The sequence below is a fragment of the Sander lucioperca genome, chromosome 23, assembly GCF_008315115.2.
Source record: "Sander lucioperca isolate FBNREF2018 chromosome 23, SLUC_FBN_1.2, whole genome shotgun sequence".
NCBI classification, from domain to species: domain Eukaryota; kingdom Metazoa; phylum Chordata; class Actinopteri; order Perciformes; family Percidae; genus Sander; species Sander lucioperca.
The window spans coordinates 16,577,708-16,603,103 of record NC_050195.1 but is presented as its reverse complement, the minus strand read 5'-3'; the positions used below and the strand labels follow the sequence as shown (position 1 = coordinate 16,603,103).

The following is a 25,396-nucleotide window of genomic DNA, read 5'->3' as shown; positions in this document are numbered from 1 at the left end:
TGTTTTCTCTGCCTGTAGCTCTGCTGTCTGTCCTCTCCCTAATCTCCCAAAAAAGACACATTGTGTTGGGACACCAGCAAAGTGCATATTCAAACCAACAAGGGCGGGACATAAATCATTCAAACAAACTTTTATTTTTCAGTGTAAATAATTCCCTCGAACACCCCCCTCCTACACACACACACACACACACACACACACACACACACACACACACACACACACACACGTACAGTAACAGTAACGTAACAGTCGCCCAGGTGCCACCGTCCCTTCATACTGTTCTTAACCAAACCAGCCAGGCTTTAAGTCTCAGTGATTGAAGGGCTTTAACAGAAATAATTGCTTTCCTCCTACGAGAGCCCGGCCCTCTGTCACACTAAATTACCAAACAGGCGCTTAGTCAGACAACTCCCTCACACACACACACACACACACACACACAGAGAGAGGTGTTCGCCACATCACAAACACACACACATACGCCTCCAGGATGCATTATTTGCTGGGGCAACAATAGTTGCTTTTCCAATCACTGTCAAGTGTTTGTGCTGCTGCCGACTAATTGAACTGATGCTTTGAAGCTCGTTTAGCTGGAAGACATTCATGAACATGGGCAGCGAGGTGTCGGTGCAGTTGAGCAAGGCACGCCTTTCATCTACTTTCACACAAGTTGTTTGAGATGTCGCTGTTCCTTTCTCATTCCTCATCAGCCACGCAAGAGGAGCGGTGTGAGGCTCCACATGCTGACAGGCCCATTTCTTAACAAGCATCAAATGGGTTTTGTCAGGCATCGTGTGACTCACTCGCTCGGTGCTCTCGCCACACAGCGCATGGTTCCGACGCTGTCCTACTTTCTGCAACACGAACGTGGACATTTGAGCAATCTGTGATTTTACAGACGACTTACACTCGCTAGCTAAAACCCCCTCCCTCATCCTGTCAGCTTTGGGAACACAGAGGGACAACCAAAATTGCTTATTAGAGCATAAATCTAATTCAGTTTTCCTGATTCAAACAATGCCATGATCTGCTGCAGAGACACTTTGGAGCTGTGTAAGTACACATGCTTGTTGAGTGTAACTGATCCACCTGTCTGTGTGTGTGTGTGTGTGTGTGTGTAGGAGGGTTGAAGCAATGCACCTCTTATTTGATGTGGTGCCAGCATCGCCACAATGCTGCAGTGTGATGCACAACCCAGTCAGTCTCAAAGTTATCACAGTTTCCCAGACTCCCTGTGTGCTCACACACACACATGCCATGGGTGAGTAGTGAGTATGAAGATGTGACTCAATGTCACAGAACTAGACACAATCAAATAGTATGTGTTCATATTTCAGTGAAATATGAACATATTTCAGTGAAATATGAACACAAATATTTTTTTCTCCCTTTGAGCATTCAAGTAGAACCTGTTAAAGCCTGTTAATATCTGTGGTTGTAAAATGAAAGAGTAGGCCCGAGAAGATCAGATGAGCTACTTTGGTTTATTTTCAGTCAGAAGGGTTGAATGCCATCAATTCACTTCAATGTATGAAAAGCATTCATCGTTTTATAAACTTTTGACAACACATCTGAAATCCCATGGAACCACTTAGCCACTTGAAAATACAGTCATCAAATTCCATGAAAATAAATGTTATAATCTACTTTTCAACCAGATTGACCCAGTTTTAAAAGATGTCAGATATCTTTTCTGTTCTGTGCTGTTATCAGCTGCTCAAACAGCAAACTCACAGGCAAATTCACAAAAGATTGTGAAGATTGTGAAGATTGTGCAGCTTTTGCAGCTGCTAAACCTGCTCGAATATTATTTTTTAAACTGGTAATTATGAAAGCAAAACAGGCAACTGCGCTGCCAAGCAAAACAGAGTCTTCGGTGCTCCTGTGCTATTTGCACTAAATGACTTGACATGCAGACATTTGACGCACTATTGGCCCCTTTCAATGCAAATGAGCATGACTCGGATATTATATCTCTCTGTCACGTTTAAATTCCTTGCCAGAAGTTTTGAGGATTGAGGAGAATGCCTCTGCACCTGGTCGGTCAGGACCCGTAGCTCGCCGTCTGAACATTTCTTTTTTTTCTCTCCGCCAGCGATCTGCAGACTGTGTTCTTGGTGCAAACACAACATTTACACGTACCCACATGCAATCAGATGAAAAAACAGGTCAAACTGCAATCAAATATCTGTTATATATCATTAGTGCAATATCTTTTGTGAATGGGACCTTGAGACGGGGAGGATAGCGGCTGCAAGTGATGCGCAATTCAGGATGCTCAGTCCAATCAGCGGTTGCAATCATGTCTTTGTGAATTCGTCACATTGCAATGGTGAACCATTTTTCTGTTTCTGTTTGTTTTTCTTAAATTTGTTCTTAAGAATTTTCCTAAGAAAAGTCTACGTCTGATTCATGACGTGTTCTCAAACAGCAGAATTGTTCGCAGGTGTGTTCTTAGAGCGATGAATCCCAATGTCTTCGTAAATTGAAAGCTCGTGCCTGTTGCTCCTATTTAGCATAGGTAAACGCCCCGTTAATTCCCATTAAAGGGCATGAGATGGCAGGGCCGTGTGCACACTTAGAGAAATGTAGAAAAAGACGTAGTAAAGACTGTGGAGGCCTCGACTCTAAAAGAAGGAAAAACTTTAGTATTTCTGAAGTGGAGGTACTGCTGCAAGAAGTTAGCGAAAAACGAGACATCATATTTAGTAGCTTCAGCAATGGATACTAAGCAGCAAATAAAACTGATGCATGGAATGCAGTTACCATAGACCGTTAACAGTCTATGGCATTTACTCATGAGAAGGGCGCAGAACTGATGAAGTATATAGGCCTAGCACAATTCATACACAATGCAATTCAAAGTGCTTTACGAATGAGCAGAAGTGTAAGTGTAGTGTGTATTTATTAAAACAAACAAACATATAATTATGTGTAAAATAATGAAAATAATGAGTTACAAAATTATAAAGAAATATTAATATTTTAAATTAGAATGGATGAAAACGGTATAACTACTTATTTTGGGCAAACATGTCAGCTCTCAATTGTGCGTAAGAGCGCTCTTTGAGTGTGCGTAGATTCTGTTCTTACCTAAGAACAAATCCCAAATAAGAACACATTGGTGAATGCCAGAATCTTCGTGAAAACTGCGCAAGTGGGGTTTAAGAACAAATTTGTTCTTAAGAACGATTGGTGAATGAGGCCCAATATTCTCTGTAATAATTGAAATGTATTTATAGTATATTTTTTCGAACGTAGCCAGGCGCATTCTTGTATGCATTGTGTCCGTGTGTACAGTACACCCGCACCCACGAAAAATAGGGCTCCCCCGAAAGCCACGGTGTATTTCCAACACAGCCCATAACGTTCATAAAATGTGAATAAATGACATAACTCTGTTTTTCTGACCAGCAGGAGGTATTATGAGATTATACACACACATTTTAATCAGTAATTCATCTACTCAAATATGATTTGCTCAACTGTGAATAGAAATCACACAATCTAAAATCTCTCTAAGGACGTAGGCTCTTTTAATGTACTGTTCTCTTTTGTAGAGTGCCACTTAATGTGATTTTGCAGCTGCACCATGGTTAAGAACAGCCATTTTCCCCTTTACAATTCAGACTGCTCATAAGCTTCGCCAGTGGGCATCATTACAGCAATTAGCCTTCCAGTATTGATATAAATGAAGTACACAGTTCTTTTGCACTGGCAACAATAAGGAAAGTGCCAAGAGAAACGCTACCCAACACACCAAGCATCGGTAGGACAAACTATTCAAAACATTAACATGCGTGAAGCATGGGGGTAGGGCTGGGCAATATATCAATAATATATTAGTATATGAGGCTAGATATCGTCTTAAATTTTGGATATCGTAATATATGTCTTTTCCTGGTTATAAAGGCTTCATTACAGTAAAGTGATGCCATTTTGTGAATGTGCCAGACTGTTCTAGCCGTTTTATTATTTGTCTTTACACGCTAAAACAACATTATTCATCTAAAATCTCCTTGAGAAAATATTTTGTGAAAGCACCAATAGTCAACCTTACAATATCGTCGCAAAATCGACATCGAGATATTTGGTCAAGAATATCGTGATATTTGATTTTTTCCCATATTGCCCAGCCCTACATGGGGGCAACGGCCCCTTAGCAACTTCCTACTTCTGGCGCCCATGCTAGGAACCCACCCACCATCTTTTCCTACACCTAAACTGTCCCGACCCAGAGCGTCAAAGAGTTTTTTTTTTAACGTTTTCAACACTCGTTTTCAACGCTCGCTTTGGGTCTATTGGAGGTCTGACAAATGAAACGCTCCAGAGTTGTTTTCACAGCGTTTGTATGGTTGTATGGTCGCTTTTCCCCCCCGCCCAAACAGACAGACAGACATATAAACACCAGGCAAAGAACTCAATTCATCCTCTGTGGTAGTTCTCGCTATAATAGGTGTCTCGTCTCCACACGCACAAACACACACACACACACACACACATGCGCGCACACACACACACACACTCACACACACACTCACACATATACACACACACATTCACAGACACTGACACACACTCACACACTCACTCACACACACAGACACAGACACAGACACACACACACACACACACACACACACACAAAGTGAAAACAGTACCAGCATGGCTGTTGCGGCTGCTAATCATCAGTGATCAACATATAAGTGATTCACTTGAAAGACACTCTCCAGTTGCATGCGGTGGGTTTAGAGCTTGACCCACACCATCAGGAGATCTCATTATCTGCCAAACAAATCAATATCAAATCCCTCAACTACATACTGGAGAAAGCAAAAAAAGAGTAGAAGAGCATGACATGAAAAAGTAATCATGGTGGAGACATATGAGAATATAAAAAAACAAGGTCACCCAAAATAAATAAATAACTTAGAATTGACAGGGAAAATGGTCCACCCAAACTTTTCTTGTTAAGGATCATAAAATCAGATGAGATTTACATTTTGCCATTGCTATTTTGTATTTTCTTGCCATTCTTTTTCTACGGAATCCACACCACCCAATTTTTTCCGAAGAAATAATGGCAGACAGGAAAAAGAAAATGTTTACGACTGCGGACCAGAGTTCATCCCGTTTTATGGTTGTACGTTGAATCTACGCCGTGGGCGCGTAGGTAGGTATGCGTAAATACAGACCCTACGCCGTAGCACCTCCCCATAAATGTAACTTCACATGCAGACCACAACAACTGTGACTGGTCGTCTAGGCCGTGGCTTGGTAGCATTGCCAACAACAATTAAGAAGTTATGTAAAATGATATTCAAGAACTTGTGATATGAATTCATACCCAATAGGCATATGTAAGGAGATAACATAGGCACAGGCTAAGTATTGCTAACTAAAATGCTAGTTAACATTAGTAATTAAACTTAAACAGCATAATGTAAGTCAAAACTGTCATTTATTTAACCGTCGTGGGAGTGCATATTTTGAAAATATAATTTAAGCACGATGACATTAGGCATTGATACAGAATTAACATGGTTAATTGTCCATGTCCCCCCGATTGCCTGCGAGCTTCTCCTGTACTATACGGTAATTTCTCTACTGTGCGACAGAAAGTTGCGTGGTGATGACACAATCGTTAGCCTATTTTTACAAAAACGTCTGCTACGGAGCCATAATGTGAGATACAAGGTAATGGAGCCTTTTATACATTGTTGTTTTCTTTAGAAATCAACAATAGACAAATAGAGTCTTTAAACACTTCAGATGTAAAGTTATTCGCTGTCAAAGTGGCGCCAAAATGAATGGGAGTCAATGGAATGCTAACGGCAGGTGATGGCTTGTTAGCCTCAGAATCTCCCCATAGGAGGTACGCTTTCCGGATGCTCGCTTACCCCCTTGGAAAGAACAGTGGGAGACACTTTGTTTCTCCGTCTCCACCGCCAGAGTGGGTACTTGCTCCGGAGCTAATCCCAGTCACTCTCTCAACCACACACTCCCAACGCACACACCCACATCAGGGTTGGGGGGTGGGTTGGTTGTAGTGTCTCATATCTTCGTTGTTGTTGTTTGTATGTATGTTATAAATGAGTACAAATTTGATAAAAACAAGAAACAAAGGCTACTGTGAAGGCTGCGTAGAGCCTATGTACTATCATTGTACATCATTGGAGCATCTGAGGATACGCCTAATCATCTCTATCAGCTAATGATTTACTCAGTCAACACTACATACTGTACATCCTACCAACTGCTGATGAATCATCACTTACAAACACTGGAACAGATTTTGGTGTAAAAATGCAAGCTGTGGTGCTCAGGACAAAGAGAGAATGGATGTCAGAGTTCTGTTTCAGAAAAGCAATGTTTGCAGCAACAGCTTTAATTTCATTTTAGGCCTTGTCTTGCCAAAAAATATCGTGGCGCTGGAAATTCTGCCGGATGTCCCTTATTTCGGCCGGATGTCCGTCCCCTTCCTCTTTCTTTGTGTTGGCGTTCTAAACTCTGGTGGATTTGTGAGGACTATGGTTAACTGCTCCTCAGATCTCTGCAGGGTAAATCCAGACAGCTAGCTAGACTATCTGTCCAATCTGAGTTTTCTGTTGCACGACTAAAACTACTTTTAAACGTACACATGTTCCACCAAAACAAGTTCCTTCCAGAGGCTATTTTGCTCTGTGTGGAGCTTAGCGCCGCCCATGACATTTGTGATTGGTTTAAAGAAATGCCAATAAACCAGAGCACATTTTTCTCCCATCCAGGAATGCTGTGTGGACTAGCCAGACCTTCCTCCGCAGCGCTGTGGAGGAAGGTCTGGCAATGCAAACTAGTTTGGAATAAACTGAAGCAAGATATGGGTGAACACATAAGGGGGGGGAAGCTGCCACAAGGCTGAGGATTACCATTTAGAGAGATATTGTTTTGAACATGTTCAAAGAGTGCTCATGGTGCAGAGCAACCTTGGGAGGGAGGTTGGACCCAAGCAAAGGAACAGGGTGTTTCTGTGCTGAGTGGAATCACATGGTGCTGCATTCAGCAACACTGCAGTCTCTGGAGATGCTCTTACTGACAGAGGAGTGTGACATAGATTACAAAATGTTAATGCTGAGAGGTGGAGAGACAGGAAGGCAGGGCGGTCCTGCTGATTATGGAGGACAGCTCTTGGTGAAATTAGCTGCTGTGTGTCAGACGGTTTTATGTTTTGCAAAACGGGCTTCTGGTGAATTATATATATAAATAAATCAAGACTCAGCCTGGCTGTAGCATTCTTTGGCATCCTCGTAAGACCCAAAAATACATGGTCAGCCTACAAACCTTTAGGAGCCTTGCACCACAAGTGCACTTTAAATTCACTTACAAAATTGCTGTTTTTTTTCTGTTGGAGTTATTTCACATTCAGGTGGAGCAGTACAGTTGCTCCCTGACACTCACATCACGCAAGATGTCTATTCTACCACAACTCTCTGCAAAGTCAGAAATAGTGTATGACTATGATCATTAATCAAACTCTCTCAATCTCAAATGACAAAAATCTGAGTATTAATTTACACTTTTACACTACATACTTATCTGAAAAAGGAATGACTGTTGTGAAGATGTATACAGAGGGACTGATGTTGAAAAGAAAAGGTCTTTATCAACAGTACTGTTGCACTTTACAACTGTGTAAAATAACCCAAAGGGCTAGCCTCACATCTACATCTACATAATGTCACTGAAACAGGGGGCTGTGCATGCACTTTCAAAATCTAAAGTTCAACAAGCAAAGCCTTAAAACGCATGAAGGTAAAAACACATTGCTGAAGTTGAGTGTGAGAGAGCGCCACGACCCTCGGCTGTGTTCTAAAATTAATCTTACCCAAACAGCACGGCCCTGTGAGTCATTATGCAAAGCAATGGCAGGCCTTAGCGAAAGGGGAGGGCTACGGAGCTCACATGATGCTGTGCTTCGCTGCTTTCCAGCAGATGTAAATTCTGGCAACAAGCATGTGCAAGCATGCAGTACATGTTGCACATGAATACACACACTTTGGCATATACACACACAAAATACATATGCGCAGTCCAAGCACGCACATGGAACATGTAGCATGTGAACACTGGCTCAGTCTGACATTAGCAAAGAGAGGCAAGAGAAACACCAAAGAGAGGATCTGGGAGCAGCTGGGCTGAAAGCTGAAAGCTTCTGCATGACAGCTGTAAGACGCAGCAGAGGATTCTGGGTGAAAGAGTAACAGCTTCTCACTAATGCTGATGCTACTTCATACCTTGAATGATATTTTAGAACACGTGTCAAACTCAAGGCCCGCGGGCCAAATCCGGCCCCTTGCAAATTTTGATCCGGTCTGCATATTAATTTAGGCTCATAATCAATTTTGACCCGCCTAGTTGTGCGCCAAACCAAAAAGACGGGAAACTGTTTTTTCAAACTGCAATTACACAACACTCAAAGCAGAATTTGGCAGATTTTGAGACTCAGAAATTCCCACACACACCAGCAAGTTTTCATATTCAGGCTGTGAATCAGGTTGTTGGGAGTCAGCTGGGTGGTAGCCTAGAATGTAATCATTGTTTTCTTGAGTTGTTAAATTCTCTGACGGCTGAAGAACTTTTTTTTGCTGATTTTTTTAGGGCTTTAATGTCGACCAAACTGTAAGTGAGAAGGCTATATGAGGCATGCAATGATACAGTCAAAGATGTTTTACTTTTTCGATGAAATAAAAGCATGTCAATAAACTCTACATGTCTGGCCCTTGATGTGATGCATTGTTATAGACTCAATCAGTGGTTCCCAAAATCTTTGGCTTGTGACTCTGTTAGGCCTGCTGCTGCTGCTAGATAGCTCTCTGTCTCTGCTCTCCCCCTTCCCTCTGTCTGTCATTGATTGCAGGAGTGAAGCCTGGTGTGCGGGAGTCAGGGTTCCAGCTGCAGCTCATTCACCACAATCACCTCAGCTTTAAATACCCCAGTCAACTTTCCACTCATCGTCAGATCATAGTCAAGATGACCACGTTAGTCTAGCTGCTGACTTCACCACTTGTATTAAGCGCTTGTGTGTTTTGCTCGCTCTGATTTTTTTTCCTGTTTTTGACCACAGCTCTTGGAACCTGACTCCTGCTGCCACTTCACTCCTGCTATCCACCATTCCTGCCATCCTCCATTCTGGCCATTCCCATTCCTCCTCTCCACATTGGATCTCAGGATTATTGGACACGGACCTTGGATATTACGGTACCTCTCCCGCTCTGTACCCTGGATCTGAAATCTTTGGAATTGGACTTTGCTTTTCCGGTTGCTTTTGATCTTGGACATTTTACAATAAACCTGTTAAACTTCCATTTGACTCTGTGTTATTGTCTGCACTTGGGTTCAACCTTAGTTTCACTCATAACAGACTCCTTACAAATAACCTGATTCTTGTCGGGGGGGCCCTTGTCACGTTTCTCCACTAAAATTCATTCATGGTTTTATTTAAATAACTTTTCAAGGCCCAAGGAGTAATAAAAAAAGCAAAGATTAGAGAGAAGTAAAACAAAGAAAACAGATTTGTGTAAGACAACATTGTTTTTTCTTCCCTCCTAACCCATTAATTATCTTACTTGTGAATCTTTGGAGGGGCCCGGTGCCTAGGTTGGGAACCATTGGATTATACTACCAAACTGAAGTAGTAAAACTGGCTTCAGACCTAGGGGAATATCTCCCAGATGTCTTTCTCCCTGAATCAAACACAATGTGTGTGTTGATGAGATGTGGATGGCAGAGATCCTGTGGGACGTTCATCATGGCAACAACAGTAACAGTGGGAGCACGTCCTGGCGAAGGTGAAATTAAAAAAAAAAAAAAAAAAAAAAAAAAAAAATTGGAAGACGAGCTGGTGTTCAGAACAGGCTGAGAGCCCAAGCCCACTGTCCACCCCTGCCCAGTGTGCTACATGCAGGCACCCAGTCCTGCGAGAGCTGATGGAAGGATACGATTTCAACGGGACATGGGAGACTGTGCTGTCCTCGGTCTAACTGGGCCGTCCAACCAGCGTTCTGCAGTCCTTCTCTGTTTCCTGCAGGTCCAAGCATGCTAGACTCTGTCTCATGACAAAACAATGGAACAGTAACACTCTCTCCCGCTCGCCTGGATTTGAGCATCTGATGATCTCATGACATCCATTCTGCCTTCAGCATTTCACTTTGGTCGTCATCTCCACTGTGTGCATACCACTGCAGGCAGATGCTGATGCAGCATTGACGCAGCTGCATGGTGTTCTGTGGTAGGTATCGGACCCTTTCCCTTGGTGTGACTGGGGATGTTAACCTACCAACACATGATGTCCAACCAGAGTACTCTGAACAATTGTTATTCTCCATTCAAGGAGGAGTGCAAGGTTAGCTCTGCCACCATTCAGAAAGTCAGACCACAGCACAATGTTCCTCAAACAAAGTATGGTTCGGGAATCTCTGATGAGAGAGGCAAGGCGTTGGACTGGCCTATCAGAGACGATCCTATGGACACGCTGAGTGATGTGGACTGGAGTATGTTCCAGTCTGACAACATCAGTGTGTCTGCAAAACACAGCTGTTCATTTTCCCCATCTGCTTTCCCATCTGTTTGGATGTGATGTGTCATATTCACTGTGCATTTCTCACTAAATGCATCCCAGTAAATATATTTACACATTTTTCATCATTGTATTCCTTTGGCTGTTAGATATTGTCAAATGTGTTATGGAGGTCAGAAGAATCCAAGCTGAAAAAGACTTGGGCCTGATCCCAGGTCCCCGGGAAGTGTGCCGGGATTTGAAGCAAATTGAACATGTAGTTGCCAAACAGTGGAATTACAACTCCCAGTGCATCACGTGATGCCCTCTGGCCCATTACATGGTGAAAGACAAATAAAGGGTAGGGGTGTGACGAGACGATAAACGAGATTGGGTTCACGAGAAGGACGGGACGAGATTTTACCACTATTTTAAAGAGAACTTCAATGAAGGAGTATGACTGGAAAAAAAAAATCTATTATCCAACTAAAAGTCACAAAATAAAAAAACAAGCCCTGTGAGAAGTTTTGCCACAAACTCAAATGACAGGCTTCTCTCCTGAATAACTAACCTCTTCAGACATAACTGCAGCCTGAGCTTCGAACATGTAATTTGAGCAGTGTGTGCACATTTTACTGAACTACTTTTGTCTGCTCAAATAAAAAATAAAGAGTAAACATAACAAAAATCAATTACTATGTCTTATTTTTTTAAGTGCAAACCATAATCAAAGTAGTACTCTCTTAATAATCAAAGTGCAAACAGAGACTGACCAATTTTTTTCTTCAAGCATGATATACTGCTCAGCCTAAGATATGGCCAAGTTCTTTTTCAGGAATATGGGCATGTCCGCATTCTCTATCGTATCGGTAATTATACACCGTTACATATTCCATATGTACGGTAACCAAGGGTATAACGTATTGCAGCAGTAAACAAGGAAGTAGTTACTCTACTATCCACTTATGACCATTATAGGCGGAAGGGGGGACATTTCTCTTTGTTTAATATCATTAAAAGTTAAGTTAGACATTGCTGTCCGCTTCCCGACTCATTTAAAAATCTTTTTTTCATTCTAACACTGGGTTTTACAGGCAGCATTTTCCCAACTGAAAGTTAACTTGGAGTCAACTTTGGAGAACAGGCGGGAGATCTTCTATGCTAATTTCGAGGTCAAAGCCAGACTCAAGGATGAATTATTAGACCAACCAGGCCAGACTCCCATCATGCTGGCTGCTGCTCTGCACTTGTGTACTGATATAGCAGGACAATTTTTCTACTTGACGAGAAATCTTGTCACCATCACACCTCTTGTAAAGGGTATTTGCAGTGGTGTCGGTACCCTTCAGCAGCTGAGAAGGCCAAGCGATCAAACATAAGACATTTATGGTAAACTTTATTACTTCTTTAGAAAGAAAATGTAACAAAGAAGACAGGAGGGAGATTTAGTGGTAGGAGGTTAAGCGTTTTGCACCATTGGCATCAGACACTGCCCCACTAACAGAGACTTTGGAAACAGGAGAGCCTCAAAGATCTTCTGTTGTCTCTTCCCTCATTTTCTTGCTTTGTCTCTTGCTCGCCTGGAACTCAGCTGATCCCCGAGCCCTACAGAAGTGCTTTAGACTGGCACCCAGCCAACCTTAGAAGAAAGAAAACGGCTAAAAGAAACCTGCTCCAACCTGTGCAACAAACACAGTTAGTACTGTAACCAACTCTGAATTCGAACAAACATCTGAAAAAAGCTGCCACGGCGTTCCCATCACACCCAGCCCACTGGTGGAGAGAGAAGACCTCATCATCCTTCTGAGAGAGAAATAAGGAGACAGTAAGAGAGAGAGAGACAGACAGAGAGACAGTCAGAGAGGGATAAACAGTAAGAGAGAAAGATAGAGAGAGAGAGAGAGAGAGAGAGAGAGAGAGAGAGAGAGAGAGAGACACAGTAAGAGAGAAAGAGAGACACAGAGAGAGACAGAGAGGGAGACAGTAAGAGAGAGAGAGTGAGAGAGAGAGACAGACAGAGAGGGAGAGACAGTAAGAGAGAAAGAGAGAGAGAGGGAGAGAGACAAAGGGAGAGACAGTAAGAGAGAACAAGAGAGAGAGACAGAGAGACAGACAGGGAGGGTGAGACAGTAAGAGAGAGAGAGACGCCCCTTGGGACCGATCACAACAGAGAAAACCCGAGAGCTCCAGGCAGTAACGATCATCTGATCATCCACTTCCCCCTCCTGTCCAGTGCAACATTTCCCCTGGCTTTCCTTGTTCCTGTGATATATTGGGGTTGATGCATAGAATAGGAGTGAGTAGGAAATGTTAAGGTAGACATATGTTAGGTCTCCCATCATATAGAATCTTTTTCACTTCCCAACAAACTCTCTCTCTCTGCTGAGCGTTGCATTAATTCAATTTAACTGTTTAACGTTGAGGTTTTTATCCACCTGGTCGTCTCCTTTGTTTCCACAAGCTAATCCATCTTACCTGCTTTATCTGGTATACAGCGGTCCTCACTCAGTCCTTCGCTGCCTACAGCTGTTTTCATGGATTCATTCATCATTGCATTTAGTCATTTACTTGTATGCATTAGTTAGTAATAGTTGAAAAAATCCATTGATAAATAAGTTGATTGCATGCTTTAAGTGTATGAAGGATAACGGTCACTGTTTATGAGTAAAGTGCTGATGACTGATGATTGAGACTGAATAATTAATTGGATATCTTTTCCCGTATTGAAGGCTGGTGCCCCGGGTTAAATTTAATGCAAGTTGTTTACTCAGTATAAATACTATAAATACAGACTCTACTTCATCTTTCACACCAATTAATGTGGTTATGCTACATATTTTGGTGCTCTGAATTCATGGATTTACGCTACACCTTCGTACCAACCAACCAATCAATCAATCAATCAATCAAAAGAAAACAAAGAAGAAACAAACAACAGGTTCCAAATGAATTCCTTGAGCTGCATTCACATCACAGCCTCAGCCTATCAATCCTCTGCTGTAAACGGGAAGCACTCAGCTCGTGTTGCTTTGCCAGCAGGCGCAGGTTGAACCCCGCAGGGCAGGCCAGTTACTTTAAAACTTAAAGCCCTCTGATCACTGACACACAAATCCCACCACATATACTTGTAAGTCAAATCAACTCAGGAGGCCTTTAGCTCAGAGGATCAGTGAGAGGCTGGCAACAACAGTGTTCCGCCTTACACAGGAGCTCAGCAGCACAGGGAGACTGGATCGCTCAACACAGCACAGCTGAGTCACTGCTGGATTTATCCATTTGTGCTCTCTCATTGTGCCAACAAGCCTGCCAAAAGTAGTTATCAATAGCCATAGATCAAATGCACCATAAAACACACAGGCAGACACACTGTATGCAATGGGATTTCCAGATTGTGGATGTTAAATTGTGCTTTGTAATTTGGGATAACTGCTGTTGCTAATGCTGCTGTAAAGAGGCCCTGACAGCTCACCACAGACTCATTAGCTGATGTTGGTAAAGAGAAGCAAATGCTGCACCTCTGATGCAGTTTGCTTCAGTGGACGGAGGCACTTTGCTGCACCCCTCCCCATAACATTAGAAGACAACTGCCTCCATCTCTCAAACACTGCAGTACAGCCTCTCTCAGTAGAAATACGTGCCACAGATGGGAGAAAGTGCAGTATGTCCTCGGCATCTTCCTCTACTACTTTAAAAACTAAAACTACTTTTAAAGGAAAACTCAGGTTTCTGTCCACCATTACCAGCGACTGGTATTGCACCTTGTGTGTAGCGTCCTAACCGTGCAAGATGTAGTCATGACACTTTACAGGTTAGTAGTTGAGATCCAAATTAAGGCCTAGTTTGAAGATGGCTGTGGTCCGAGTAAGGGCGCCGGAAGTAGGGGGGTAGGAAGTAGGGAAGGGGCTATTGGCTGTACAGTGCTCTACAAAAGAAGCAGGGTCAGTTGAATGACAGAAATCAATTGCACAAATACTCCTCTACGTCTCTACATAACAAACAGCTCAGAGACAAGCTTCAAGCACCACCAAGGACTTGTGGGTGAACTTTGCTGTGCCTCTTAGCTGTATCTGGTCTGACCAGGCATTCAGTAAGGTAGCTCAGATGGCTTCCTTCCTTGCTATGTCCTCCAGTTCTTCACAGGGGCCCCTTAGACATTTCTGGCTCCAGTGTATCTGTCTGAGATTGTAACCCTTCGCGAAAACAACCGGTCATTGCGGTCATCCAATCAACTGGTATTAGAAGTCCCATGGTCGAGGTACAAACTGTGCTTTTGCAATTGCGGCACTGAGACTTTGGAACATGTTACCTCCTGGCATCCGCACTATAACAGACGTAGCTCGTTTGAAATCTAACCTTAAAACAGAGTTTTTTAGAACGGCTTTTAATACATAGTAACTTTATGACATTTTCAGTTTTTTCTGCTTTCATGTATTCTTTTTCTGATATATTGTATGTTTTACTCCTTCTGATTTTACTGTATGTTATGTTATTACTGTTGTTACTTTATGTAAAGCACTCAATTGATTGATTTCAATGCTAGAGAAGTTATTTTATCCCTCGATCATGGTCTAAGTCTGCCACAGGATCTCCCTTCAAATAGACATGCCTGGAAAACACCTAAAGTGAATGCGTCCATGAGACATCCGTCTTTCCCCCAATTTTTCAAGCTTATATTAGTGAATGAAATTCATTTTGGTTTTTTGTATCTGTAATCTCATGCTGTCGGTCTCTACCCAAAGCTGATGACCGTAGCGGTGCATTGGAAGGTAAATTGGGATAATAAGGACACCTTCCATATACTTACATGGAAATTTCACAACAATTCACATCAGCCATAAACACATCATACCATTTGTGATGATGATATTCAAATGCTCCAACAGTCAATTGAACTGATCACATTTCTCGGTTAGTTAGATAAAACATTTCTTTTCACTTTTCGTTTGTTGTTTGCATTTTCTTTACTAAGGCCATTTGATTCTCCATTTTACACCTGTTCCTGTCGGAGGGTAGATTAGCATATATATCAATCTAGCGGATGTTTCCTCTGCAAGGACGGTGGGATATTACTGTGGTGCTCTATCACTGCTGACAAATCCCAGAGATACAAAAGGAAGCTGCGCAGCCGAAGCAGTTTATCTTCCTCCCACTTTAATGAAAAGGCATGGCACAGCACTCTTCAAGACTGACATCAATTAACACTAAGACATAAGCCTTTTTCAGATATAACACGTTACCAGTGTATAATATATGATAACCAATTCCGATGAGTCTCTTAGCAATGAAAGGGGCTTTAGTCTGAAATACAAGGCCTGTTAACATGAACGTGCAGCATGAATGGCTTGCTGGATGTGTAAATGTGAGGGTAATGCCGGGCCACCAAGTGGATTTCCCCTTAGGGATCTAGGTAATAATCCTCTTCTGCAGTCTTATCTCCTGCTCTCACTTAAGCAAGAGAGAGGACAAGGAGAGGCCAACGCCATGCTGCAATGTGCGCGTGTGTGTGTGTGTGTGTGTGTGTGTGCGTGTGTGCGTGCGTACGTACGTGAGTGTATGCGTGTTTTATCAGAAAGCAGTCTAGGGTATTTTTTGCGTGCATGCTTGCAAGTCTGTATGCACGTATACTGTAGGCTTGCAGCAAGAGGTGTGCATGTGAGAAAATGTGTGGGGTAGATCTGTGTGTAGCTGGCTGAATGCCTACCAAGTCAGATACACTGGTGTATTGATATGTCCATCATCATATATGGACAAACTTTGTCCGATGATGTCCATTTTCTGAAATATGGACATTATGGAACAAAACTATGAGATCCTTATTTACAAAAACTCAAAAGAAATGCAAATACTTAGTTTTTTAACACTTTCCGGTATATTACTGAGAACTTACTTACCTACTTTTAAGATAATTCACGGCCGCACCACATGACATTTTTTAAGGCCTGTTGAAAATCCGTATAAGTCATTGACCCACATTGAGACAGACAAGCCTTTCCAGCGGCAGCACATTCAGAGAGGCTCTCTGGACCGTGGGAGGAAAGCTGTCTGGAAAACATTCCACCTCTTCAGTTTCAGAGAGGCGGATGGGTGATTATGTCTGTGACCTTAGCCATTTACAGAAATGGTGCATCTAAAACACACACAACACAAAAAAAGGCTGTACAGGTCTGCAGGCACAAAAAAAAAGCCTGAGACTTACCGAGGAAGCGGAAGGTCCTGCGCACCAGCGGGTTGAGGTAACAGCAGTCCCCGGTGGCTACCGTCTTCTCTGAGCGGTCGAACTCTTTGGACGTGTACTGGACCAGGAACAGCACCGTCTCTGTTATTGTGATCTGGCCAGAGACACGGAGAGAGAAAGAGGAAAGAGAATTCAGGTGAGTTGATCAAGTGAGCATTCACAGAGCCTGCATCGGCCGTCAGACGGTGCGGCAAAAACGCAGGTCTTTCCATTAATTTTGAATGGGGGTAGTGTGTTTAGGCTGCGGCAGGGGGGGTGGTGGGGTTTGCTGCAGGTGGGACACGCAAAAAAACTAAGCGGGCCTAGATCTATAAACTATCTGACGGAAAACAGTAGTTATGAAATATAAAGTCTACTTGTGCTACATTGGCGGTTAAAGAACACAACAGAACGTCACAAAAAAGGGCCGTTTCATTGACACTCCCCCTGATGCACAACCCTGCTGCAAATCGCCAGATCACTGTTTCCCTGTCTGAACACAGCCTAATGGTTTATCTGAGTCCCAGTCATTCTCAGTGGGCTCCATCTGTACATACCCAGCTGTGGAGGAACATATGGGAGAGATGTGTGTGTGTGTGTGTGTGTGTGTGTGTGTGTGTGTGTGTGTGTGTGCGTGTGTGTGCGTGTGTGTGCGTGTGTGTGCGTGTGTGTGTGTGTGTGTGTGTGTGTGTGTGTGTTGACATATTTCTTTTTTAATAAAAAATGGGATCTGGTCCATGGTTCCATCCATCTCTGATTTATTGATGTAGACTGATGGAGAGTAGATCAGCTCTACACTTGTTGCAAGTGGTGGATTTTTTTTGTGTTTTACAATATTATTATTTATCATTTTTGTTATGATATCCTTGTTTGGGATATTGAACTTGTGTTCATAGAATGTGCTTTGGTGCAGGGAAGATAAGTCATATCCCAATAACCACATTAAATGTTTCTGAATGAATGTGATAGGGAACTCCCAGAGTTGCACGTGTATTTGTAACAGTGACAAGACACTCCACCTGGTCCAGCACATTGTGCAAGTCATGTAAAAAAAAAGACAAAATACATTGGTTTTTTTATTGCCTTTAAAACAACAAATATAGTCTTTCATTTGGCATTGTTTGTCAATGCCAAAACTGTTAAATCACAATTAGAAATGAAATAATATGACTGTTTCTTGATCTACGGCGCTTTGGTTAAATCAGGGGTCTTCAACTTTTTTAAGCCAAGGACCCCTTAACTGAAAGAGAGTTGGATCACGGACCCCCTACTACATACAGTATATTGTATAAAATGAAGTTGCATATTAAACTGGGCCTACAATAACGTGTAGGGTAGCCTAAAGCCTTTATACATACCTTTTTTGCATAAAATACTAAGCTTTTAAAATAGCCTAATAATTGTTGGCATGATTTTAAAAACTATGTTTTAATGTTAAACATACATCTGGCACAGTGAATCCTTAAGATTGACTGTATCTGTGGATGGCCTTAGTCATCAGCAGTGGGAATTTATGTTTGTTAATAATATGTTGGATTCATGTTAAGACATTTATATTTTTGAAAAAACTTTAAAAAATTAACAATAATTTGGAGGCCCCCCTGCACTGACTCTGAGGACCCCCTAGGGGCCCCGGATCCCCTGTTGAAGATCCCTGGGTTAAAGTATCAATCTGGTGTTAGTCTAATTGTTCTTACTGTCAACAAATGTCCTGTATAGACCCAAACAAACAATATCTAAGTGCATATTTCAATCCTTTCTGACTGCACTGCCCTGTCCGTGGTGAGCTCACAAATACATCCTGGATAGACAACATCTCACAAATACTGAGTATGTAAGCCCCAATCACATCTCTGTGATCCCCTTGCCATTATCCCTTTCCTCATACTCAATGACTTCTCCAGAGACAGCATCAGAATATCTAAATATCCCCAGGTACAACACAACTCCATAACTCCATCCAGGGATTCTACCACCACAGGGAACCCTGATATGGATTAACTCCAACTGAATAATGCAGTATGAAAAAAAAAAAACTTTTAAAGACTTTCACACATGCTGAGAGAGCAGCACAATATTAAAAAAGAAGAAGACAAACTCCTAGGAATACCAAAAGCAAGTGAGCTTCAAATATATGTGTAGGAATTCTAGAGTTGCGGCCAAACGCGCGTTTTGTAAGGTCACAATGACCTTGACCACTTTGACCACTAAAATCAAACCCGTCATCTATGGACATTTGTGCCAAATCTGAAGAAATTCCCTATAGGGAGTCCTGGGATATGTCGTTCACAAGAATGGGACAGATGAAGGTATGGCTTGTGGCAGGCACAGAGGCATAAAGATGATTCTAAAACACACTACATCCGTGTTCATTCATGTTCCATTAATGCTTGTTACTAACTTAGCTCCTGGGAGCTTGTAGTGTGTTACATTTCAAGAGATTAAGATTATAGCAAATTTAAATAAAAATAAATAATTATTTGAAAGCACATGCAATATAAATACCTTTGTGAAATGCCTTTTTTAAATAAAATAAAAAATGTTAGTCATAAAAAAGGAAATACCTTTGTGAAATGCCTTGTAGGGTTGAGACTCGTGTTGAATAGGGTGAAAGTCATAATAATTAAATATAGCCACACATACAGTAATGTTCTTGTGTAAAAAGTGATTCGATTCAGTTGAGGTTACTGGCTTCTCATAGCCAAGAGCCACATTATTGAGTAGTTTAATAATGAATAAGTCAAACAGGGCTGGGCAATATGGAGAAAATCAGATACCACGATATTCTTGAGCAAATACATGGATGTCGATATGGCGACAATATTGTAGAGTTGACAATTGGTGTTTTCACAAAATGTTTTACAGTGAGATTTTAGATAAACAATCATCAATAATGTGGTAAACAGCTTCAAGTGAAATTATAGAGAAAAAATAAATCCAGCTATATACTGACTATGTTTACATGCATGGACCAAATAATGTGATGTTAAAACAAATCTGCAATTCTTCAAATATTCCCTCAAAATGTTTCATAACAGATTTCCTGAGAAAACGGAGTTAGTATGTGCTTGTTATTATCAATTTAGACAACGTAATTGTATATCACCGTATCTCGATATATGATATGATCACGATATGATTCCATTGAAAGACAATAAATGATCATATTGAATTATTGCCCAGCCCTAATGTCAAATAATTCAAACTGCATCATATGCATCATACCAGCTCTGAGGTGTAAAAGGATCAAGTATCACTCTAAAGATAAATATGTTGTTTCATTCACCTAGATTGATTTCTGAAGGAGAATGTAAATATAGTTGGACTTTCAGGTCAAATTGGGAGAACTGGGGCCTGTTTGAAAGCTGAAACCTATTTAACACATACATAGTCATCTAAGAGCAGTCAAAAAATAGAACCAGCATGCCACCGTGCTAAGTGGCTGTGTCTAAAAAAAGCCGGGTGTGTTTGGGGCCATAAGTGGAATCTCATTTTGAGTTGTCTCAACAGTTGAGCTGCCTGTGTGAAGTGTGTGCATGAGTAGGAGGGTGTTGAGCTTGGTGGAGCAGTGAAAACAGTGTTTTTACTCAATAAATGTGGGTATATCACATACATATGTTTATGTGGTTGTTTATTTTGTTATTATGTTATTGTATTCCATTGAATAATTATAGCAATGTGTGTATGTTAGGTCATCTTGTCTTCATTTTTCTTTAAATAAGAGGTGATACGAATGGGGTGTTCGGGGGGGGGGGATGTGTTCATGTTGTAAGTTGTGTATTTTTGTGTGCTGTTTGAAAAAATAAAAATTGTTAATCATAAAAAAAAAAAATGGTGGGCATGGTGCAATGAGCAAGCCCTAGTCTATATCCATGATGTTTCTTTTCCAGGATTGCTCAAGTGCCTTCCTCTTTCTTTGTGTCGGCGTTCTAAACTCTGGTGGATTTATGAGGACTATGGTTAACTGCTCCTCAGATCTCTGCAGGGTAAATGTCAGGCCTGCAGAACTGGATTGGCACTGCTGGCGTATTGTGTTCTCAATAAGCTGCCATGACCAGAGGCCCACAATAGGACATGATCAACACTATAGTGGCTGCTTGTCTCCAGGATGTGCCCCATGCACCCCCCTCCCCCCTCCGTGTCTCCTGAGCCCAGAGTTGTGCTTCCAGCGCTTGGCTGATTTCGCAATCGGCACTGAGGTATTAATCTTTGTTTTACAGGTTCCCCTCACCGGGATTTGTACGGACAACCTCCTGACCTTGCCTGGTCTGAATGTTTCCACCTGGCTGAACACCCAGATGCATAAAGTCCTGTCAGTGAATCCAGCCAAGTGCGCCCAAGTGTGCATGCGACTGTGCACATGCGCCGGTCGATGTATGTGGCCGTGATGGGTACTGAGGCCAGGAGCTGAGACCCACAGAGCTGCCACTCACTCAGCCGCTGCCACTGTGATTTATTTGGGTCGACTGGTGAGGGTGGCCGAACACTTGGACTGAACTACCCAAAGGTTTTACTTTTCTTTTTGCAAATATCTTTATATCTAAATAATAAATATTATATATATATATATATATATATATATATATATATATATATATATAAATAAATAATGTCGGGAAAATGTGTCAATTCAGGAGAATGCTCCAGAACTGTGCTATTTTAAACCTACATTGTGTACATTTTTTTAGTTGATTATTAGCAAAAACCCCTTTGTTCTTTCACAAATATGTGCTCATTCATGTGTAATTACTTCCACCAACTAATCAAAGTATTCTCGTACGCGTAGAATCTGCCATCCAGAATCATTCAGAATACATAGCAGCGAGTCGCTCGAATGAAGGCCGCCATGTTGCACCTCCAGCTTTAAAATACATTAGCCAAAGAGGGACATACCTCCGCCTTTCACGCTTTTACACTCAGTGGCACCGCGACGAATGCCAGGGAGGGAGAGAAGATTACTCACGACTGCCGGCAGATTTGAAAGCCTGTTGAAGATGGAGGATCATGCCTATTCTCTAGGACATGTAACGGAGTCGCCAAGGAAGTTAAAAAAAGAATTAAAACGACAACGCGACAGGCAAAGCAACAAGACCAAAGTTAATATTGGAGTGGCTTTTCCAAGATCATGAGGAGCAAGGATTTTAAAAGGTACACCAAAGTTGCCTGCTTTCTTCTCAGTGGAGAGAAACTGCACAGATGGACTTATAGCACCATTTATTTTCAAGTATTAGGGCTGTATGTAAAAATTGTAACTGAAATGTGCACTGTAAACCCGAATGTTCAAAGTAATTAAATAGATTAAGTGGGGTATACTCAAAATTTTAGAAAAAGTTATACTAACTTAATTTTGTCAAGTTGGTGTAACATGTTCTTCATTTTTGAGTATTGTTAACTAATAATTTTTGATTAAATGGAACTATTTTGTGTATAAGTAAGCATAACTTAAAAACATAACTTAAGTGCAACTTAATAGAATTAAGTAATTACATACTAAGAATGATAAAGTCCTGTTATTTCTATTGTTTCAAATAGGGGTGATTTAAAAAAAAAAACTTAATTTATATAGCACATGTTAAAATACAATAAAATCTCAAAGTGCTTCACCAAATAAGTAAAATTGATCATAATAAATAAATTGCAATCAGCAAATGGTCTGAAATGCATTAGACATTAGTGGAAGACAACATGTATTTATTTTATTTATTTTTTGTATTTTTAAAACAGTAACAATTTGATTGAGGCAAATGGTCTGAAATGCATTAGACATTAGTGGAGGACAAAATGTATTTATTTTTTGCATTTTTATTGTCATCAATTTAATGTTGCTTATATATTTTTTATTTTTATTTAAGTGTTGAGCAGCTGCAGGGATCATTTTTTATGCCGAGTTAATCTCTGATTCAACCTGCGAAGCAGAAGGTGGTGCTAATATGCATACTACCTTCCTTACCGCTCTTTGGAAAAAAACAGAAGAAGAAAAGTTTGAACAACGCAGCAAGGCGGGAAGCAACAGACAGTAGGCTTGCAGAAGTTACTACCTAAGCAGCAGCAGCAATCAGCCTCACTGGACTTACTGTAAGTTTTGAATGTTAATATTCATTCACTTTTACTTCTTTTATACATTATACATTTTTACATGCGTTTGTCTCAGAGAGTGTAGAACTTCTCCAAGCCCCCGCCCTTCACTGGCTTATCACGGAAGTCTTGTAGGGATTGGCAACTTGTCAGATATAGGTTAGCTGCTAAAGAGCTAGCTAGCTAGCTAGCTAATTAGCGCGACCACTAACGTTACACACTCCAGCAGCACAGCTAGCGACCTGACACTACCAGACTCACTGAAGAATTTTACGACGGATGAATCTAGTAATCACACGCTCATTCCCCGCTTAAAGGTGGTGTTAGAAAATGAGCACTAACAGACACCTCATATGCGATAGTTAGTTTTTTGTTGATGGAAACTTTCAATAGTGCACCGCTAAGGTCCAATATCATATTAAAAGAGCATAAACGAGCATAATGAGTCAAACTGAGTTCCTACACTGCAAGTCCGCGCTCCCTGTAGCTTCTAGGGACGCTCGTTTTAAATTCTGTGTGAGCAGACTGTCTGAGACACGGAGATTGCTGTTAACAGAACACGAGTCAACTGCCCGTGCTCGCCCACTTGTGTTGCGTCGGTTTTAAAACAAACGACCCTGCTGGAGGCAAGCTGCTTTTCATGACAAAGATGAATAAAGTAAAAACCCTTAACAGTAAAGCTTTGGTTTGTAGAAATGGCATTATTGTTGATTAAGCATGCAGTAAGGTTCAAGTGCTGCTGCTTTTCTTTACAGTAATGTTAATTTTGCTTGATGGCTTTAGTAACTTCACACTTTAGGGATCAAATGAAAAGATCATTAACAGGGAACATTTATAAGTATTTATAATTCGACACTCTTTGAATGCTTTTACTTGTTCAGTTTCAGATCAGTTTATGCCTTTGCATCTCTCTGTTCCAGTTTCAAAAAGTTAAGGAAGATAACTGGAGATGTGATAAAGATACCAGGTAATCCAATGAATCTCTCTCTCACACACACACACACACACACACACACACACACACACACCTCTAAATACCAGTAACTTAAATTGGTTTTTTTTTCAGACAATGTTTTAGTGTGGTAACCCTAAATCATACACACTCCCACATACACATATCATTTGTTTATTCTACTTGCCTGTTTGATCAAAATAATGCTTTTTGCCGTATTCAAGTCAACAGTTCATGAATGTCTTCTGTTCACGAATATCATCTTCCTAATTGATATTTAACCTTTGGCACTGAACAGATCATATTTTACTTTGTATTTGCTTGCAAATATTGTTGAAGAAAGATGATGGAGACCACATTCCCCCTATGCCGACAGACCATAGTGATATCCTGCCCACCAGTGAACGAGCTCATGGACCTCTGGCCTGGTCTCAAAATAGAGTCTGAGGTAATATGGATCAGCTCTCTCTTTTAAAGTGAAAATTGTGATTCTTACTCATTTGGCCGATATTTTTGCTTTATAAATGTGTGCTAGATTCTTCAAATTGGACTGTTTTTTTTAAGTGTTCTCCTCCTGCTGTTATTTCTATGCAGTTGTATGCAGAGTTCCAGCGGATTACAAATCAGAACCTGCCCAACACATGCTATCCTGAGCTTGACCGCCATCTTCCTCAACCGATGACCTTATTCAGACAGAAGGCATCAAAAACTGGGAAGACAGCAGATGCTCTGGCTAAAATTAAAAAAAAATCAATGATGAACAGGTAAATAGATTTTTACACATTTCATAGGTTGACCCAGTGGAACATTGAACAGGTTCAATGATTCAAATGAGCTTTGTGAATTTTGCAATTAGTCCACTTTATGTTTGCCATTTGTCTGATTGCATTAAAGATGTGAACAGGTTAGAAAGTGGTAAACTACCACCAAGGTTGCAGACCCTCAAGAATGGCTTAATGATGTAGAAACTCATCTGAAAAAAGGCTGCAGGGTAAAGCATTATAAAAGGCTAGTTCAAAGTTATCTCCTTTTGTCTAAATAATGCCTCAAAAAGTTACTGCACTACTTTGCAGGTGTTCAGCCAATAGGCCCAAACTACACAATATGCCTTTGTTCTCATTAATATAATGCAAAAGTAACGCTAATGTTTTGTATGTTTTAATGTTTTTCTTAACCATTGTGGGCTGCACAAGATGACCCACATTTCACTGTGCATTTGATACTGGTTATGTAAAACATTTACATTTTAGAGTTTTAAGTGAAAATGTTCTTAAACAGTCTATAGAATTTTTGAAATTTCACCCAAATTGCTGCCCTGTTGCCTTACTCAGGAATTAACCAGGAAGCCAAAAGCAGTGTTTTTTTTTCTTTTATAGCTGTAGCAAACAATAATTTCATTTTGGTATTATTTATTATTGTTTTTGATTACTCCGATTATTTTCCTGACTATCTGATTAGTTGTCTGGTCAATATCAGAAATTTGTGATACATATTTATTTCCTAGGGCCTTAAAGCAACACGCCTACTTATTGGGGCTTATTCCCCGTATCCCCCAGAGTTCGATAAGTCCATACATACCCTTCTTATCTCCGTGCGTGTCGTAACTCTGTCTGATGCA

General features: G+C 41.1%; 1 protein-coding gene across 5 annotated transcripts in view; it reads right to left on the bottom strand.

Moving 5' to 3' along the window:
- The window catches only part of plppr5b (phospholipid phosphatase related 5b), a 153,055-nt gene that overhangs the window by 43,323 nt on the left and 84,336 nt on the right, over positions 1-25,396 (bottom strand). For all 5 annotated transcript variants that reach the window (XM_031300152.2, XM_031300149.2, XM_035998235.1 and 2 more), the window contains one exon: positions 16,734-16,866. In XM_031300152.2, coding sequence (XP_031156012.1) covers positions 16,734-16,866 — 133 coding nt within the window. The remainder of the gene's footprint in view (positions 1-16,733; positions 16,867-25,396) is intronic.